General features: G+C 45.8%; 2 protein-coding genes across 3 annotated transcripts in view; both read right to left on the bottom strand.

The window, feature by feature from the left end:
* The window catches only part of CAMKK2 (calcium/calmodulin dependent protein kinase kinase 2), a 42020-nt gene extending 39844 nt beyond the window's left edge, over positions 1-2176 (bottom strand). For both annotated transcript variants that reach the window (XM_081113401.1, XM_081113400.1), the window contains exon 1: positions 2090-2176. The gene's annotated coding sequence lies outside the window, so the exon portion shown is untranslated. The remainder of the gene's footprint in view (positions 1-2089) is intronic.
* A 5509-nt stretch (positions 2177-7685) lies between these two features.
* ANAPC5 (anaphase promoting complex subunit 5) overlaps positions 7686-16472 on the bottom strand; it is a 28408-nt gene continuing 19621 nt past the window's right edge. The window contains exons 10-17 of the mRNA XM_081113925.1: positions 16038-16219; positions 15070-15205; positions 14792-14866; positions 12735-12856; positions 11952-12059; positions 11725-11872; positions 9000-9162; positions 7686-8361 (exon numbers count right to left, since the gene is read on the bottom strand). Of these exons, the coding sequence (XP_080970051.1) occupies positions 8150-8361; positions 9000-9162; positions 11725-11872; positions 11952-12059; positions 12735-12856; positions 14792-14866; positions 15070-15205; positions 16038-16219 (1146 nt within the window). The 3' untranslated portion in view covers positions 7686-8149. The remainder of the gene's footprint in view (positions 8362-8999; positions 9163-11724; positions 11873-11951; positions 12060-12734; positions 12857-14791; positions 14867-15069; positions 15206-16037; positions 16220-16472) is intronic.

Below are 16472 nucleotides of genomic sequence, written 5' to 3' on the forward strand. Positions count from 1 at the left end.
TTTCTCCAGAACCCCCACTGCCCTCTGCTCCCCTCATTCCCACAACACTTATCCCTCCAGGAATTCCTCAACAGGGGTACTCCTGGCGTTTAAGACAGAGCAATTCTTCATGTCTGCCAAAGATCTGGCCTGCCTGGAGGACATTTGGCATCCCTGGCTCCTGCTCCCCAAAGCCAGGCGTGCTCAGCGTCATTTTGAAACCAAAAGTCGCCCCACACTTTCCCAAACACTGGCCAGGAAGTTGGGACCACCCTGATGAGACCTGCAGTTATTAGTAAATATATTTGGCTACCAGACCATTAACAACCTGGAAAAAAAGACAAGCCTAAGCTGATCAGCATGACCACCAGGCCTGCTTGGATCTGTGTCCTCACAGGCTGGTTTGGTAAACAAATCTAGACTCCTCAAGAAGCTGAGGGTGGCCTGGCAAGAGTCCCTGCTCTAGAACAGGTGATCAAGTACAAAGGCTCGAAGACCTGACATATTTGGGTTCACTGTGTGACCCTGGGCAAGTTACTTAACCTCTCTGAGCCCCTCCGTAAATGGGGCTAACTCCTAGCAACACTGCAGGATGATTTCAAGCCTCAATCTTCTCATCTCTACAATGGGGATAAAAATCTCAAACCTCATAGGATATTTTTAGACATTAAATGAGATCAGGCAAATAACACACAGCACCGTGCTTAGGAGCCCATCAAATGGTGGCTGTTTTTTATTTAAAAATGTGTCGTGTGCTCTCTGCAAATGGCTGCTTTCTGTATAGAAAGGGTTTATGAGAGCAATCTAAATGGAGGGCTCGGGCTCAGCAAGAGGCTGCATTTGCATAGCATATACACTGTTTATTCTTAAATTGCATGTTTTGTGGGGTGGCTTGGAGAAGGGGTCTAACTCTCCCAAAGCCCTCCCCTTCCTACGGCCCTGCCTTCCCCTGGGAACAAGGATGTCTGTGGGGACACAGAGCTGTCCTCTTCTTCACTGGAGGGCAAGCATAGCCAGGAGAGGGGAGTAGGAACTGACGGCACAGCTCTGGGGCACAAGAAGTTTCTACCCCTAGGACTGTGGGGACTACCAGGCTGAGGAAGGCAAAAGTTGCCTCTAAAGAGGAACCCCCTTCCACACTGCATGTCCCACCCTGAGGCCAGCATGCCCCTCTCTTGCTGACACACTGAGTTTCCGCCCACCCGAACTCCACCCACCACCCCCCCCCAACCTTATGGGGGGACATAGGAAGAGCTGAGGTGCATCCTCTTCAGCACCAACTGCGAGCAGCCAGGATGGCTGGCAAAGATGAGAAAACGCCCTACTTCCCAAACTAGGCAGTGCAGAAGCTGGGGAGCCAGGGAAAGGTCAAGGCTGGAGCGGGAGGCAACCCAGGCATCCAGACCCGGGGCTGAGCGGGGCTGCGCCCGGCATCCCCGCGTCCTCAGTCAGGCAGAGGATGCCGGCGAAGGCACCTCGCTGCACGCACGGCTAGCGTCTGCGGCCCGGGGTGAATTTAGGTCAGAAAGGACCAAGTCTGTGCGGTTCCAGCCTAGAGACTTGGGGAGGGGGCGGGGACCGAGGGCCGACAGAGGAGGCCACGGTCCCGGCCCCACAACTGCAAGCCTGGGGCCGTGCCGCCAGGTGTCCAACCTCCCAGGGCCGGCGTTCGCCTCCAGGACCAGCGGGGTGCGGGGGTGGGGTGCTCCAATTCCGTGGGCCCCCTCCTTCCCTGCGCGCTCCAGCCACCCCCACCTGTCAAACGCGAGGCGGTGGGCCTAGGCTGCCTCGGCCCCCGGTGACCTCGGTTCCAAACTCCGGGACCGCCCCTGCTACCCCGGGCAGGGCGCTGTCCCGCCGCCGAGAAGCCACCCCGAGGCCCCGGCGCTCAGAGGATGCGGAGGAAGGGGCGCCCGGGACCTCGCCCCCACGTGGCGGGGCGTGAGACAGCGCACGTGGGGTCCCCTTAGTGGAGGGGACCTGGGGCCGACCTCCGGGCTTTGTCTGCAATCCCGGCAGTGGTCGCCCCGCCCCGAGGCCGAGGGCGCCAGGGGGGCCGGGGTTGCAGTGGCTGCGTCCCCCGCTCGCTACCCGGCTCCCGCCAGCTCACCTGGGCTCCGCGCCGCCACCGCTGCCGCCGCCTCCCGCGCTCTGCACCCCCGGCTCCGCGGGGCTCTGCTCCGCTCTGCGCGGCTCCAGCAGGCGCGCGGGGGGCGGGGGCGGGAGGAGCCGCCCCGGTCCCTGCTCGGGCGCGACGCCGCCCCGGGCTGCGCGGGGATTGGCCGCGGCCGCTGGAAACCCGCCCGCGCCCGCCGCTCTCGGCGCGTCCCCGACGTTCGGCCCGGCGCGGGGGAGGGCGAGGAGGCGGGAGCCCCCGGAGACGAAAGTAGCAGCGAGGCGGAAAGAAGAAGAAAAGGGGGGAGGGGGAGGGGGTTGCGGTCGGGCCGGGAAGGGGTGGGAGGAGGCCGCGGACCAGGGAGGGCGGGGGAGACCCACCGGGGGCACGAGCGCGGGAGGCTACGCTGCCACTTGGGCCCCGCCCGCCGCGCGCACCTGCCCCGGTTCTCCCCGCGGCGGCCGCGGCACCCTTCGGGAGGCTGGTTTAGTTTTGTTTTTAGCCGCACGCGGGAACTGCAGGGTGGCGGCTGAGCCCCGGAAAGTTTCCCGAGGCTGCGGGACACCCCTTCGGGGGAACCCCCTTCCACGCCCATCTCCCCTCCCCCCACCCCCCATCACTGCTCAGGGCCCGCCCTAAATGCTGGGGGATCGTGTACCTTCCCCACCCCCCACTCCACCTGGATGTACCAACTACACGAAACCAATGAAGTCTGGCTTTTCCCGAAGACTACTCAGATGCGTTATGTGGGAAACATTCTTCCCAAACGGCCACCCCTTTCAGCGTCCTACCTTCCTGAGCCTTCAGTGTGTTTAGGGTCCCGGCTGGGATCAGCTCTGCCGCGGGAGGGGAGGGAAAGACCTGCCTTGGGTGGTTGGGGAAACCCAGTCCTGAACCAAGAGTTACCCAGGGCGTGTCTCACGGACCCCTGCCAAGCAGCCAAAAGGGGAATCAAGAGTTTAAAAGGGAGTCGAGCCAAATTAATGAAAGGTTCAAAGTCCTCTTTGTCAACTGAGTGGATTTGCAGGCGTTTAGCTTGTCTGGTATTTCCAGCCCTCCCTCCCCCCCCCCCCCACTCCGGCGCTTACAAACAAGAGCGTTCCAATGAGATGAGCACCCCTCCTGATGTTATTGGGCATGCAAGCATTTGTTGGGAATAGAAAAGACCTGGGCCCAGCGAGCCAGTGGCTCAGTGGTTGGCCTATGAACCAGGAGGTCAAGGCTGGGTTCCCCTTCAGGGCATATGCTGGATCCCCAGTGGGGGGCGTGCAGGAGGCAGCCTATCAATGATTGATGTTTCATCATTGATGTTTCTCTCCCTCTCCTTTCCTCTCTGAAATCAATAATATATATAAAAGGCCTGGGAACAACCATCCTAACTGATCATCAGGGGAATAGATCAATGAAATGTGTTATAGTCATTTGATGAATGTTGTAAAGTTTTATGCCTTTTACTTATAAATGGATTTGAAGCAAATAGCAAAATGTTGTCAACTCTGAATGGTGAATGCATAATTCTGTATTTTTCTATTTTCTTCCCCCAAATATGTATTGGGGCTGACAGGGAATATTCTGAATATGTCTAACTTTGTGACAGGGGTCAGCAAACTTTTTCTGTAAAAGGCCAGCAAATATTTCAGGCTTTGCAGACCATGTGTCTATTGGCAAGAACTCAGCCACTCTAGCAGCCCTAGACAAAAGAAAATGAATGTGTGTGGCTGCGTTCCAATGAAACTTCATTTACAACACTGGAAGTTGAATTTCACATAGTTTTCAGATCACACAGTATTGTTTTGATTTTTCTTCAAACACTTAAAATGTATAAAACATTCTGAGCTGATAGGCCCCATGAAAACTGGTCGCATGCCAGACTGGGCCTGTGGGCAATCGTTTGGCAACCCTGCTTTACTAAAGAAACGAAAATAGATACTGGTTGATGCCTTTTCCTGTTACATGTTAAAATATACAATTCTGTATGTTGACATCGCGTTACTGAATTGCCTGTGTTTTGTTAAACTAGCAAACAGGCAGAAACTTAGTTATACGTGTAGCTGTGTAAAGTTAGAAGCCAATTATGTGAGAAAGGTAAAAAAAAAAAAGAGTCCATTCAAATCTAAACTCTAGCCCAAAATCAACTTCTGGGAGAATTTCCTTAAATGCTGTGATCCAGGCCCTCCTTGTCCTCTCCTCTCTGATCTCCTATAGCAAGGACTGTACCATTTATTTGATGCTCAGCTACCCAGTCATTATTTTTCATTTTTTTTTAAAAATATATTTTCATTAATTTCAAAGAGGAAGGAACAGGGAGAGATAGAAACATCAATGATGAGAGGGAATCATTGATCAGCTGCCTCCTGCACACCCCTCACTGGGGATCGAGCCTGCAACCCAGGCATGTGCCCTGACCAGGAATTAAACTGTGACCTCCTGGTTCATAGGTCGACGCTCAACTACTGAGCCACGCTGGCTGGGCTGTTGTTTACTTTTCACTAGTGCATTCTGACTTGCCAATAGAGCTATAAATTCCTGGAATATAAATAGGTACTACAGCTGATTCATTTGTTTACATTCAGCTTTGTGGTTGAAAGCCGTGTGGTCATGCAGACCTAGTTCAGATCCCAGCTTTGATAGTTATCAGCTCTGTGGCCTTGGACATGCGACTCTGGTTTCATCAGCTAAATGGGATAATAAACCAAGGGCACAGGCTGGGCTTGGGGTATAAATACAATTGTGTGGGAAAAGATCATAGCTCAGTGCCTGGCATATAAACACTCAAAGGCATTTGGCAGAGAGCAAAAGCCCCCTCAACCGTGTTGCCTTTCTAATTAAAGTGAATTAAAACAACTGGCAGAGAACATCACAAGGGTCTTTCATTGACATTCAGCCCCTCTTGCGATAAGAATCATCCCACTCGAAAATAATTTTCTTCTCAGCAATGGGAAAATAAGAATTGGCTTTGTTTTTTGAGGCTTCCCCCTCCAGGAACACCAGAAAAAAAAAGAAAGAAAAAAAAACTATGCTAGGCACACAGAGCTTGTTGTCTTGACAAGAGAGTGCCAAGAAAATAAGTAATCAAAGCATCCGAATCTTCTTTTTAAGAAAACTTGGACAGAGGAGGGGCTGAAAAGTAAGACTTTAAAAGTATCTCACCCATTAGGACAGAGCTCCTGCCAAGGCTCTGTCCTCTCCTTCCTGAACTGTTGGGTATCCTACTCGTGTTGTTCACTGAAGGTTCCACCTCCCAAACCTTAAACATCCAGGTAGAGACATCAGGATTAATCACACCACTATTCACTGAATTCTTTCCCAGTCAACAGGACAATAGAAAAATGCTGGCAAAAAAAAAAAAAGACCCTGAGAAGTTTGAATCCAGCAGGCAGTGAGGTTGGTATGTTTGTTAGTTTCAGACACAAACAACAGTATAAAAGGGGAAGTCAGCCGAGGCACAAAGTTCTTCATTTGTCTTAGGGGTACTATGAGGATTGTCTTAGGGGTACTATGAGAAGGAACAAAATCAGTGTAACCACCAAAAACATCAGGACCGATTTTCAGACACTCTGAACCAGTAGAAATGTTCAGGATATGAAGGTGGACACAAAGGCGGTCTGGTCTACATTGAGTACCAGATAAACGGCAACTGTTATTATCAATTATGTGTTCAACAAACTGCTCCAAACTCTGGGAACAGGCAGCTCTTGGGTAATGCACCCACCAGGTAGGATTCTCAGCTCTGGAACCTACTAGCTGTGTAACCTTGCGGGAGCCAGTGACTTCACCTCCTTACGCCTCAGTCTGTACCTGTTAAATGGGGTTAATGCTATTCTTTACCTTTTAGGATGGCAGTGAAGGTTACATGTGTTGATACACATAAGTAACTTACAATAGGGCCTCTGGAAGTGTCAAGCTGTTTATTCCCACTGCCCCAGGCTGGCCACACTCAACACCAAATGTGCTGGGTAGAATTCCCACCATGCCCAGCCACTGGGTCTGGTCACACCTTTCTCCTCCTCCCCTTTGAGAATACATCCTAAGATCTCTTATAAACCCAAATGCCCACTGGCTATTTAGCTGCAATTTCCTCTTCACCAATCCTTTCCCCCATTTAACCAAATCATCAATCTTTATACCCCTAATTATACCAGTCTGACTTACTTCCCGGTGGGGGGAGGGGGGGGGCGGGGGGAGCCAATTAGCTATAACCCAGACATATTCTGAGTTTGGGGATCACCGATGTTTCCAACTTTCCTTTTAACCCACTATCCTTCCCTGGAGGAGATGGGCCCTGTCAACTAATCTAAGTCACAGATGATGGGGAGCCATGGCCTCTTGATATTAGCTTTGGATTCCACCCTGCCAGGGTGAACGAGCAATCTGAGAGCAGAGTCGGGCACGCAAACTGCATTTGCACAGGGCTCTTTGCATTAAGGGCCCTTCGCATTCTGTATTAAGGCTCTGCTTAATATATAGGCCTTGTAATTTTACTTTGCACTGGGCCCCACAAATGATGTAGCCAGTCCTGGTCAGGTTGGCTGACTACCTGAAGGGTCAGCTGAGCAACCTTGCCCCACCTCTTGGGCCTTCTTACACTGAGGCAGAGGGATTAAGATCACTTCTTAGATTGGGAGGATCTAATCAATGTTTAAACACATAGAATATATTTGGAAGAATAAAAAGAAACTGGTAATAGCTATGGTAATCCCTGGGGAGGAGGAATTATTTTACTATACAGCCTTTAAGAATATATCATTTTTACCCTCTACAGATGTAACCTTTCAAATAAATTTAAGGAAAGATTTTTAAACATCAACATACCAATTAATGTCTCTATCTCCACATTGAATCTCTTGTTTCCAGAGCAGCCATCTTTGGCCAGCAAAACACTCTAGTGAGTGGGAGTCGTTTTACCCTGCTTCAGAGAGCTTTGGAGATAAATTATTTCCCAGCGGCAGGTTTAAATTGAACAGAGAAAAGAGCCAATGATAGAAGCTGCAAAATTCGGTTGGTGTCTTGTTGCTGTTTTGGACTTGAAACAGGTTTTTCTGTGAACACTCAAGGATAGCAAGTTCATGAACAGAAAGAGCAATGACCGGCGTCTGCTTAATTGCAGGGTTGAGTAAATTAGATGCACTGTGTGTTTGAGTGATGGCATCTACACAACTTTGAGCTTCAGACGCTTTCTTAATTTATAATCACCTTATTCATGATGAATTCCTAGACTTAAGTTATCACCATCCCTCACATATAGTTATAGAAAAAAATATAACCAGGCAGAAGATATAAGAAAGCCAACACCAAGAGAGTGAATGAAATATGCTTGTCATTGGTCCAAAAACTGTAAACACATCTTTTCCTTCTTAACTTCAGTCAGGGAGCAACATGTACTCAGGAGCACGCAGGGGCCCACAAAAGCACCATTCGATCCTACAAAGCAGGGATGCTTCAGAAGGAAATTCAAGCAACAGAAACACCTGTGCTTACGAGATCTACCAATACCCATATGTGTAAACAAATTTACATAATGGTGGAGAGATAGCACAATTTCTAATAAGATATTGGCAATTTTGCCCAGAAAGAACATAATCTTTAACACTTATACTAAAAGGTGTTTATTAACAAAAGTTGATGTCTTTGCTACCAGAAGGTAAAGGGAGAACAAAACAAATATGTATATTCTAGCAGCAAAACAAGACAAACGAACCCGAATGCAGTCTATTGACAAAACAGGTATAAAAAAACATCATGTAGCCCGGCCAGCATGGCTCAGTGGTTGAGCATCAACTTATGGTCACGGTTCAATTCCCAATCAGGGTACATGCCCAGATTGTGGGCTCGATCCCCAGTGTGGGGAGTGCAGGAGGCAGCCGATCAATGATTCCCTCATCATTGATGTTTCTCTCTCTCTCTCTCTTTCTCCCCCTCTGAAATAAAAAAATATATATTAAGACACACACACACACACACACACACACTCACACACACATCATTTATGTGGAGGGAGTGTAAACAAGTCCAGAATCTTGCACTCTACAGCATGGCCCCGCAGGGACGTTCTCACTAGAGATGGTTTATTAGGGGCACCCCGTGAGAGGGCAGTTCCTGATGCAGCTGCCGGAAGAGCATCGCACAGCGGTTCCTCTCCTGGGTCTTCCCCAGAGTGTGGTAGAGTCGGGCCTGGAAGTAAACGACATCTCTGATTCGCTCTTTGCAGTCGACCTTTGCAAAATAGTTCTTAGCTTCGTTGAGGTTCTCAATGGCGGCCTCCAGAGCTGATGGAAAAGGGGGGACATACCACACCTGTTTAACTCAACACTTCACATGTAGTTTCCAAAATTTAATATCTACTTTTATTGATTTAACATGTTCCAGACACTTTTTTAAAAATGTTAACTTAAATTTTGTGTTTACTAGCTCTTAAACACATATTTAAATTTATCTTTTAATTTTTCAATTACAGTTTACTTTCAGTATTATTTTGTATTGGCTTCAGTGTACAGCATAGTGATTAGGCAATCATCTACTTTACACCGTGTTCCTCCTGATATTTCCAGTACCCACTTGGCATCATGCATAGTTATTGCAATATCGCAATGTTCCCTATGCTGTACAGATACTTCTATATTCAACTCTTTGAGGAGGAAAAAAACCCACTGGAGTCAGGTTTTATAAAGGGCCTTTAGTCTTGACTTCCTGCCCGGTGCCTGATTCTACAGGGTAAATAACCACTCATTTGCCTTCAGCCTTCATGACAAACATGCATGTGAGAAAGCGCTTTAAATGCTGCCTGAAATTTTAACATAAAGTTGTGAACACTCAAACTTAAATACTGTCCCAAATTTAATGTCTTTTCTTTTTCCAGGTCCTACATTTTAGAAAACTGCCTAACAACCTTTGTACGGCTTCCTACCTTCTGCTTTGTTCGGTGGATCATAGGAAGCTGCTGAAGCCACCTGGCACTTGGCCACCAAGAACATGGCCCGGCCTTTGTCCAGGACAGCTCCGTCAGCCAAGATGGGCTCAATGGCCATGTGGAGAAGACTTAAGGCCTGTTCTGGGATTCCAAGGATGAGCTGGAAAAGAAACATCGTGGCGCTGTACACACCCACAGGCACTACCCACTCCAGGGAGGGCTTCCTTTTTGGTCCTTCTCTCCTGAGGCCATGTCTGGCTTAGCTTCTCCCTGACATGTACTACATTTAGTGTGCACCATCCTTAGAAAACATAAGGTGTAACAATCTGATTTCAGACGACGATCAATACAGTAGGGAGTAGTTATTCACACTATGGGAAAGTTTTGTCTTTTTTACAAAAAGATTCAACACCAAAATCCTTTAGATTGGCAATTCCCAAAGGGTTGAATTAGCTATGTAAGGATCACTGGAGGAAGAGGAGGCTCTAAGAAAATATCTCAAAAGCATATAGTAAAAGAAACAACAGGGAATTAAAATGACATGCTAGCCCTAACCGGTTTGGCTCAGTGGATAGAGCGTCAGCCTGCGGACTGAAGGGTCCTAGGTTCGATTCCCGGTCAAGGGCATGTACCTTGGTTGTGGGCACATCCCCAGAAGGGGGTGTCCAGGAGGCAGCTGATTGATGTTTCTCTCTCATTGATGTTTCTAACTCTCTATCCCTCTCCCTTCCTTTCTGTAAAAAATCAATAAAGTATATTTAAAAAAATAAAAATAAATAAATAAAATAAATAAAATGACATGCTAGAAAACATCTATTTAACACAAAAGAAAGCAGTAATGGCAGATATGAGGAACAAAAAAGATGTAAGCATATAGCAAAAAAATAGCAAAATAGAATAAGTCCATTCTTATGCATAATTATGTTAAATGAATGAAACTTTTCAATTAAAAGAAAGACTGGCAGAATAGATGAAAAAGAATGTAATCTTATGATTACAGGAGAAAGAATCCTCAACAAATATTAGCAAACCAAATCCAGCAGCATATTAAAAGAATTGTACACCACAACCATCTGGGATTTATCCCAGGAATCCAACAGTAGTTTAATATAAAAAAAAAAAAAAATAGCCAAAACCGGTTTAGCTCGGTGGATAGAGCGTCGGCCTGCGGACTGAAAGGTCCCAGGTTCGATTCCGGTCAGGGGCATGTACCTGGGTTGCGGGCACATCCCCAGTGGGAGGTGTGCAGGAGGCAGCTGGTCGATGTTTCTCTCTCATCGATGTTTCTAACTCTCTATCCCTCTCCCTTCCTCTCTGTAAAAAATCAATAAAAATATATTAAAAAATAAATAAATAAATCAAGTTAAACCGAATTATTATATGTTAGCAATTCTACTCTCAAGTATACCCAAGAGAAATAAAACAATATTCACACAAAAACTTGTATGTGAATGTTGAGATCACCTATTCTTAATAGCCAAATGGTGAAACAACCCAATGGTCCATCAACTGATGAATAGATAAATGGAACATGTATACATCCAATGGAATATGACTCAGCTGTAAAAGGGATGTAGTACATGCTACAACATGAATGAACCCTGAAAAGATTACACTAAATCAAGAAGCCAGACACAAAAGGCCAGATATTGTATGATTCCATTACATGAAATACACAGAATAAGCAAATCTATAGAGACAGAAAGTAAATTAGTGGTTGCCAGGGCCTGGAGGGAGGGGATGAGAGTGACTAATGGGAAAAGGGTTTCTTTTTGGTGTAATGAAAATAATCTAGAAGTAGATAGTGTGATTGTTGCAAAACACTGTAGATATTCTAAAATATTACATATAGATAGATATTAGTATATATCTACAGATATAATATAGATATTCTAAAATCCACTTAATTGTATATTTTAAAATGGTTAACATTATGACTTTTATGTCTCATGAATTTTATTTTATTTTTTCTATTATCAGAGAGGAAGGAAGAGGGAGAGGGAGAGAGAAACATCAATGATGAGAGAGAAGCATTGATGGGCTGTTTCCTGAATGACCCGACTAGAGATCGAGCCCACAACCTGGGTATGTTCCCTGACTGGGAATCCAACCATGACCTCCTGGTTCATAGGCTGACGCTCAACTATTGAGCCACACTAGCTGAGCATGAACTTAAGAAAAAATTATTCATTCTATAAACATCAAAAGCCTACTCTATGTGTAGGTCCTACTAGGTACCATGGGATACAGTAGGGAAAAAACAAGTGCCCCTTCTCTCATACCCTTTCCATTCTACAAAGGGAGACAGAAAACAAACATTAAAAAAAATTTCATTTCTAAAACCTTTCAATGAACATATTGACTCCCTCACTTCTTTATTCTATTCATCCCCTTGTTAAATTAAGCATAGCTCTGGGCCAGCTAACCATTAATATCATGCAAATGTCCTCAATGAAGAGGCGAGTCCCCTTTACTGAATACGCAGCCAGTGCCACTGGGAGGTGTCAGCCTGCCACCAAATTCACAGCTCCAGATTTCCAAGTTCACAGTGGAGGGCCTGCCATGGAGACTGCATTCCCAGACTTCAATAGTGAGAAGTGAAAGCTCATTATAATCCTTCAAAACCAAAAAGTAGTACCAGATCTGCCAGTTCTTGAGTACAAATATATGCTAAAATAAACAAACAAACAAACAACACAAAACAAAACAAAGATCAGCTTACCTGGGCAAAAGCCAAGTTCAACACTGTTTCAGAGGCCAAGTACTGCAGCCGGTACTCCTTGGAGAGGGCCAGCGCCTGCAGGAGCACGGGCAGTGCAATGGTAGGGGAGGAGGATCGCCAATACAGCTCTGCCACAGACAGCAGGACACTGCCGAAAACAGGAGGACAGTATGAGAATTTCCACCACAAGGCACCATCCGTGACACGCACGAGAGACCCCCTCTTACCTGATCACCATTTCTGTGTTCCTGATTTTCTGACAATGAATCAATAATTTCTGTAAAAGCTTGTGTGCCTCTGTCATTTGGTTCTGAGCCTGTAGTACAACTGCTTTTCTGACACAAACAAAATAAACATACTAGTAAGTGGTTATGTTGATGTTTTGCAAGGGTTACAAGTATAGTCACTTTCAGGGTTAGAATCCCTATTTCCTCAATTACAATGTAATTGAATCCCCAAGGGAAGAACTGTGCCTAATATAATTTTCGTTAAAAGAAGAAGAGTGTGTTTATAAGCACATATGTGTGTGTATACACACACACACACACACACACACACACACACAGGAACAAAGTCTGGAACTATAGATATCACAATGTTGGTGATTATCTCTGGGTGGTACTTATTTTCTCCATTCTGCTTATCTGTATTTTCTCATTTCCTGTAATAAATATGTAATAAATAGAAAAAAGGTTTTTCTCTGCCCTGGCTGAGTGGCTCAGTAGTTTGGAGCATCATCCTGTATACTAATAGGTTGCAAATTTGATCCCAGGTCGGGGCATGTATGGGACACAACCAATGTTTCTCTCTCACATTGATGTCTCTCTCTCTCTTATTGTCCTACCACGCCTATTCCTCTCTCTAAATATATCCTTGGTGAGAATTTTTTAAAAAAGAAAACAGGTTTTTCCTAAGCTAAAGTGGATAAATTAATTCACACAAAAAACATACAAGAATAAAGCCACCGGGGAATGAATTCACTCTGGGCTGGAGTCCTCCACGTTTCTTACCTATACACACCCTCAGTGCTATGAAGCGCTGTGATTCCTGTAACAAGTGAGTCAGCCAGGTGATATTTGCCATCGTGCATTGCTCTGTCAAACTGTATTTTCTGATCACAGAGCATCCATAACTAATAGGAAAAAATATAATTAGGGACAAATGGCAAGTGTTCACCTCATTAGTCAACAGAGATGGAAAAGTATTTGGGCTTGCTTAGCAAATATCCTAACAATTCAAACACATTTTTAATTTTTGCTATTTAAAAAATATTTCAAGTATGGCCCTGGCCAGTGTAGCTCAGTTGGTCGGTCATCGTCCCATGCACATGCCGGGTTGTAAGCTCAATCTCTGGCAGGGGGCGTGCAGGAGGCAGCTAATCAATGTTTTGATCTCACATTGATTTTTTTTTTCTCTCTCTCCCTTCCTCTCTCTCTAAAAATCAATAACAAATATTTTAAAAAAATATTTCAAGTATGTGAACAAGCATTAATAAAAAAACAAACACATGTGTGCAAATCATCAACTTTGTCAAATCACATTTTGCTTTCTTTCCTTCAGATACTATTAAGACTACTGAAGCACTTTACAATTCCTACTCCCTTCTCTATTTTTCCAAAGTAAGCACTTGACTTGGTATCTATTATCCCCATTTATGTTCTTATACTTTTACAACACACATACTTATCCTTAAATAGCATGTAGTATGATCTTGCACATTTTTAACTTTGTATAAATAAAGAGTATCATACTGTATGCATCCTTTAACTTGCTTTGAAGCTCAACATTATTTTGGGGGTTTACACATACTAATACAAGAAATTATAGTTCATTCCTTTTCACTAATAGTTTTCAATTACATGAATATGTGACAGCTTATCTATTCTCGGGTTGATGGGTATTTAGGTGATATCGATTTTTCACTCTTCTGAAAAATGCTGCAATAAACATTTTCACACACCTCTCCTTGTACAAGTTTATCTCAGGTATACAGCAAGCAGAGGCAATGCTGGGTTGTAGTACATATGTGCTTCACTTTAATATAGAAGCCCTTTGTTCTTCAAATGGACTGTACCAGTTTACAGCCCCACCAGGAGCCTATGACATTACCCTCTGCTCCACATTCTCACCGACAATTGCTACCATCAGATATTTTACTTTTGGCCAATCTGATGGGTATGAAGTATCTCATTATTGTTTTAATTTGTAGTTCCCTGACCACTGGTCAGGTTGAGCATTTTGTAATACATCTATCTGCCATACAGTTTTTTTTTCTGTAAACTGTAATTAAATTGTATCTTTATTTTACTGTACACCTTCTTGGTTACAGCTAGAACTGCAATGGAAATTATTTCACCCATTAGCACTACCACGGAGCCACATTTCATCCTTGGGTGCTATCTTCTGTCTTGTTTCCCCTCTGGGTGCTCTGAGTTCACATGTCAGCACAGTTCACATGCTCACACCTTATCTAACCACCTACGTGAATGACCACCCAGGGACCAGCAGTGGCAGATTCCCAGGCCTTAATCCTGAAGACTAAACATGGTAAGGGAAGAAAGAGAAAGAAGGCCCTTGTAACTGTGTTTTCAGCCCCTTCAGAGATAAAAGTCAGTTCAGTGAGAAACAGAAGGCCTAGGACTGCCCTCTGGGCACAACATCTTCCCACAAGGTTATTCAGTTCTGGGAGGAAAAGATTAGAGTTGCTGAGTACGAGACAAAATAACAAAACTGAGACCTAATTCCTGATCTGTTGAAGGATGTTGATAATTTCTTTTCTTATTCCTGTATAGTTGGAGATGTTAAGAATACTAATTTAAAACCATGAAGACAAGAGCAGGGGAAGTCCCCTGCTTTAAATCTTTTCTCAGAGTTTATTTCTCAGGCTTCTTGAAGAGAGCTTACAGAGTCTCCTAAGTAAGTACCCATGTTGACCTCAATGCATGTATGTTACAGAAGGAACTGACATAAGAAACTGAGGGGAGGCTACATGAGCACACTTTGACACCAATACAGTAAAAACGGTCTTTTCACAAATAAACCCGAGGTCACACAGACAGCAGGTTACCTGGGCATGCTGACTATTCGGTGGGAATCTTTCCTTCAGGTGCTTTAATACCTCGGAAGCTGCAGCGAAACAGCCCTAAACAGAAAGACAGGATGTGATGAGCACACCCGTGCGGCCACACCTGCTGCACCACGAGCAGGAAGCAGACAGGATTCACCCTTCTTGGTGCGGCCAACCAGACCTGTCCCTGACGTGCCCAGTGTCCTTCTCAAGCATAGAGGAAAGAACTGGCAGAGCCTCCCTTGCTCCAGAAGCCCACCGACCTGGCCACCTCCTACCTGCTCCGCATGCAGCTCTGCGAGGTGGCAGAGCGCGACCGCAAACGATTCCGTGTTGTTCTGCTGCACGCCCGCATTCACCGACTCTAGGCTGTTCATGCTCAGCAACATCTGGGCTTGTTGCAGCGCCATGGTGCTGGGTGAGGGGACAAACAGGGACTCCCATCTATCAAGGGAACCAGGCTGCCCTCCGCCACACCCCACACTTCTCTTGAGTGCAAATGGAAGGAAGTTAAGCCCCACTGCAAGTTCTGGCTTTGTGGGAACAGCTGCCTCCCAGGAAAGCGGGAAAGCACCCCGATGTGCAGCCCCAGAGGAAACGTAGTGGTTATGGCACAACAGGGAGCTCTACGCGCCAGACACCCTCCTCCCCGTTGCCTGTGGTCACGGTGTATTCATTCGTTTTCATGGGTAAATTCAGACCCGATGCCATCCTGGTACCAGCTGCTCTGGCAATATATTCAGTGGCCAGTGTCTGCAGTTGTTTTAGACCACATCCTGCCAAAAAATTATCTCACATACAAAACCCAGACTGGCCATATAGGCACTTCCTTTCATTACTGAATTCCTAAAAATAACAGATTGTTTAGGTGAGAGGTGAGGTTGTGACAGGACTCCAGGATGAAAAATCTGGTTCAGAAGTTTACTTCCAAGCTAGAGACGCAAAACGGAAATTAAACACAAGGCTGGAGATATTCCAGAGAACACAACTTGAGTGACCATGGCCCACGCCTCCTGCGAACAGAAAGAGGCGCTGCCCGTCTCAGAGCACAAGGGCATTGTGCTTGGAGTCAGAGGACAACATGGCTCATAAGTGGCTCTGTCACTTATTAACTACACTGTGGTCTTGGGCAGATCAGGCAGATGGGTGAACTTTGGTTTATGCATCCTATAAGGGAGATCTGCCAGCCTCCACTCGTCATAGGACCCACAGCCCTATGGCCTTGACCGTCTGCCTGAAGACTGACCTGCGGCCATAGAGCCTCCAGATGGCCGTTTTCTGGGCGATGCTGATGTCGATGAGCTCTGACAGGCTGTGTTTCCAGTGCAGGAGGTCAGAGTCCTTTAGAGCATCCATCAGTTTATTTGCTGTCTTCCCAGCAAAAGCCCTCTGCTGAACTAGGGATTGTATGCCCAGGGAGGCGAGGTACTAAGGGGAGAAATAGAGATTTTACATGACGAGTTTGTTTTGCTCTTTAGAAATTTGGCATATTTCACATTTTAGCACATGCACAGTGACAACACTATTTACAAGGAAAGTACCTACAGCCTGACCCCGCCCCGTATAAAATATGTTCTTGAAAAACAGGCTGGAAGAGAGGCTGACAGTACACCAAGAAGAGCCAGGGCTTTGACATTAAATGGACCTGTACTTAAACACTGCCCTACTACTTTCTATGTGA

Source organism: Myotis nattereri (assembly GCF_964212035.1).
Source record: "Myotis nattereri genome assembly, chromosome: 19".
In the NCBI taxonomy this organism is placed as follows: Eukaryota; Metazoa; Chordata; class Mammalia; order Chiroptera; family Vespertilionidae; genus Myotis; species Myotis nattereri.